At 32.8% G+C, this 4,188-nt stretch overlaps 1 protein-coding gene across 1 annotated transcript; it reads right to left on the bottom strand.

Moving 5' to 3' along the window:
* Positions 1-2,144: 2,144 nt before the first annotated feature.
* Positions 2,145-3,086, bottom strand: LOC101995480 (olfactory receptor 8K3-like). Its single transcript, XM_005363299.1, has one exon. It carries the CDS (start codon positions 3,084-3,086, stop codon positions 2,145-2,147), a length of 942 nt encoding a protein of 313 aa, XP_005363356.1.
* Between the last annotated feature and the right edge of the window lie 1,102 nt (positions 3,087-4,188).

The following is a 4,188-nucleotide window of genomic DNA, read 5'->3' as shown; positions in this document are numbered from 1 at the left end:
TTCTTTTTATCAAAATGTAACACATAGCTGTTTTAACACATTGAATCTAAAAGAATGTCTCTATTTTCTATGCATTCATGTGTGTCGTAATTTTGAAGTATATTCATTAATTAAGAATATTCCAGCTTTTTAACTAAAACTGTTTTTAACCTCAATATTGAAAATTTTGGGTGTAGATTTTCTTTACTAGCTAAAATATTGATTTTAATTGCTAGGCATTACTCTGAGTAAATCAGAATTTGAAAAATAATAACATGTGACTTTCATTCCAGAGTAAAGAGCTAGCATGTTTATTATATGAAATATCTAACAAAAATGGTACATTTAATCTTGAAATTTTAGATTGTTCAAATATTTTGATGTTCACTCTGACAAAACAAACAAACAAACAAACAGCACATGAAGGATTGAATTCACTATGAATGCCCCTAATTCAGTAGTTTATATCCACTTAACCATTAGTGATAAAACCTACAGGAAATGTCCCAGAGGGATTGTACTTCATTATCTTCTAGGTAGAAATTAACAAAGTGAAAATGTGCTGAATCAGAACAAAAACTAAACAAACAACTAAACAAGCAATAATTCTGGAATAAAGCTTTTTCTGTTGCTGTTTACTCAGAGAAATGTTTTGAGCGCTATTTACAACACTTTAGATCAAAGAGGATTTATGATGTAGACTTGCTTTTCCCATGTGTTTTGTAGTTTTCTTCTTTGAGACATTACAGTGTTGAAACTAATTGGCAAGTTCATGAAATTAAACTATTATTAAGTTTCAATAGTTTACTACATGGTGTTTATATATATATATATATATATACATATATATATTTAGATGGTAGTCCCAATTATGTTGTTTATCAAAGATTGCCCAATACACAGTCTCTAGTGCAAGAATGGCAAAGTTTGATAATTTATACTTATTGTAAATATTACATTTTCATAGTTTTAATATCGACTTTATTACTGGCAATGTTTTTCTTTGCCACAAACAATTTTTAAAGTTAGATTTTGTTCTACACATCTGATAATGTATAAGATTGGCTTTTGTGTCAAACCCACAAAATGTCAAACAAAACCTAAAGTTATTTCCTTATTGGTGTTTTTGTACTTTTTCGTTTCTCAAATCACTCTACGTAGTTCAGATTGAATTCAGACTATGTAGCCTAGGCTGACCCTAGCATCCTGATCAACCTGCCTCCACATTCCAATTAATTACAGCACTAGCTTTTTATTTAATTATCAAAACTTAGCTTATGACTTATAAGAAATATAAATCCCATCTAAAATGTAAATGCCAAATAATTTAGTAAAGAGAAATGAGAGGTAAGGAATTAAGATATATACAATAGCAAGACAAAATAAAGTAATAGGAGTTCCCATGGAAAACTCCAGCCATATTACACACACACACACACACGCGTGCACACACACACAAATGTACACACACACCCATATATACATATGCACATGTGCACTTGGAATTATACAACATTCAGTGATACATTGTAAGTATGAGCTATTTAAACACTGTACAACATTAAATGATACATTGTAGTTATGAACTATTAAACACTAAATATACGGTGTTAATTACTGCAGCTGCAGTCGTATCTGAAGTGATGTGAAAAGGAAATAAAATAGGATCAGGAGGTAGGATTCTCGGTGACAGGAAAGCACCTGTGTGCTCTGATATTACTGAGACCATAATATCAAAGTGATAGACTTCACATACTTGATATTATGATCAAGATATTTTAACACAATTAATACAAATATATATGAAAAACAAATAAATACAATTACTAAAATAATAACCACGTATTTTAATATAAATAAATGCAAAGATACACATGAACACCAGACAGTTCGCTGTAAGGTTCAGTTGACAAATCTTATTTAAACCCTACAAGACACCTTTCCTTAACTTCCTTCATACATTAATAAAACCATATTGTTACCCTTTTTAGGTCTGCAGTCTTTAAAACAATTTTCTGTGCTACCTCTTTTCTTAAACTTTTTGTTTATAACCTTTCTCCTCTTCAGAGAGAGGTAATTTTTTTTTAGTATTTTCTTCGGTGAAGCATATAAAGAGCTTAAATTTATTTGAGGTGTAATAAGATAACCTTTAATTCCTGTGACTTCTATGAGAAGTAATTGCATATAGTTTTCCCTGTCTTTCTAAGAGCATGTTTTACATCTTTATTCCTCAAGCTGTAGATCAAGGGATTCAACATAGGGATGACTAGGGTATAAAAGATGGAAGCTATTTTGTCAGTGTTGAAGGAGTGACTGGACTTGGGCTGCACATACATAAATATCAAAGTCCCATAGAAGACAGTGACGACTGTCAGGTGAGATCCACAGGTGGAGAAAGCCTTCTTCCTTCCCTCAGCTGAGTTCATCTTGAGAACAGATCTCAGAATGAGAAGGTAGGAGACAAGGATCACCAAAAGAGAGGAAATCAAGTTGATAGCAGATAAAACTAAAATTATCATTTCAGCTTTATCTGTATTTGAGCAGAGCAGAGATATCAAGGGCAGACCATCACAGTAGAAATGATGGATGACATTGTAGCCACAGAAGGATGAAGAGAAAACATTTATAGTAACTATGAGGGAAACAAATACACTGTAAATGTATGGGACTGCCACCATCACCCAACATATAGTTTGTGACATGATGACATTATATAGCAGAGGGTTACAGATGGCTACATAGCGGTCATAGGACATCACAGAGAGAATGAAAAGTTCACAAGCAATGAACAGAAGAAAGAAGGATAATTGTGTAGCACAAAAATTGAATGATATTGTATTTTGAATGACAACAAAATTTGCTAACATTTTAGGTCCAATAGCAGTTGAATAACCAAGATCTGTGATAGCCAGGTGTCTGAGAAAGAAGTACATGGGAGTCTTTAGCCTGGAATCCACCATGGTGAGGATGATTATGCCCAAGTTTCCCACCAGAGAAATCAGATAGATGATTAGGAATAGTCCAAACAATGGGGCCTGCAGCTCAGGACGGTCTGTGATGCCCATCAGGATGAACTCAGTCACCACTGTAAAGTTGTGGGTATCCATCCGTGTTCATTGAAAAACCTGTCAGAAGATTTTAAATATTACTATATTTGTGGATTTTTATTAGTATTATATTGTGTTCAAACATTTTAATTTAATTTTTGAAAATAAATATATTTTTTAAAAAACATGTATGAGTGTAATACCATTTAAGGTGCATGCCAATAGTAATCCACATAAATGCTGAAAACTTTTAAAATACACTCAACTCTAGTTATGTGTGTAGATCGATTCTTTAGACATACAGGTAGAACATCCAGAGTTATTAATAACAATCTATGATAGTCAGATGCAATCAATAATTGTCTTTGTCTGAATTAACTAAAGGGCATGTAAGCATGTGTATCTGCGCAACCCTCTTACACACCTACGATGTACCACAGTCTTTTGGAAAAATAAGGCTGTATATATAAAATATTTCCACATAGATAATACAAAGAGAACTCTGGATGGCCTTTTCAAAACCTGAAGTATGAGTAGGTGTGTGAACCAAAGAGTCTGTGTTCTCCAGCCATATCGCCCTAAAATGATGAACACATGGATTTTAAACAGTCACTAATTACACTAACTTACATGCAAGATTTTTCCTTATAAATCTCTTTGTGTACATCCTTCAGGGTTGGGGTTTAGTTTCTTTGTTAGATCTGGAAATACAACTAAGGATTAGAAAGACAACGTAATGACACACAGAACATTTGCTGTCTCAAATTCTTTTCTGTAAATAAAGTCATGTTGTTTTATTTACTATTACTATCTATCTCTTCTTATCTGGGCTGTTCATTAGTTATAAGTGTGTGTGTGTGTGTGTGTGTGTGTGTGTGTGTGTGTGAGTGTGTAAAAGAAAGAGGTGGAGAACTAGAACGCGAATGACTGAGTAACTGAGAGAGATGCTTTCTAAGAATAAAATATCAAAAATATTTCTGAGTATACTTCAAAGGCAATTAATACCATTAGCCCTTTAAACCTCAGTAAAAATGTTTTTAAAATTACATGAAATAGAGAAATTAAGATATTCTAAAACTGCTCAGACATCATTGATTATAAAACAGGATAGACAATGAAGCAGATATTACTATCTCCAGACTGTGAGAGCTCAGCCAAGGAT

The sequence above is a fragment of the Microtus ochrogaster genome, linkage group LG9 (genome assembly GCF_000317375.1).
Source record: "Microtus ochrogaster isolate Prairie Vole_2 linkage group LG9, MicOch1.0, whole genome shotgun sequence".
NCBI lineage: Eukaryota > Metazoa > Chordata > Mammalia > Rodentia > Cricetidae > Microtus > Microtus ochrogaster.
The sequence above is the reverse complement of the archived record's forward strand: the minus strand, read 5'-3'. Positions and strand labels throughout refer to the sequence as shown.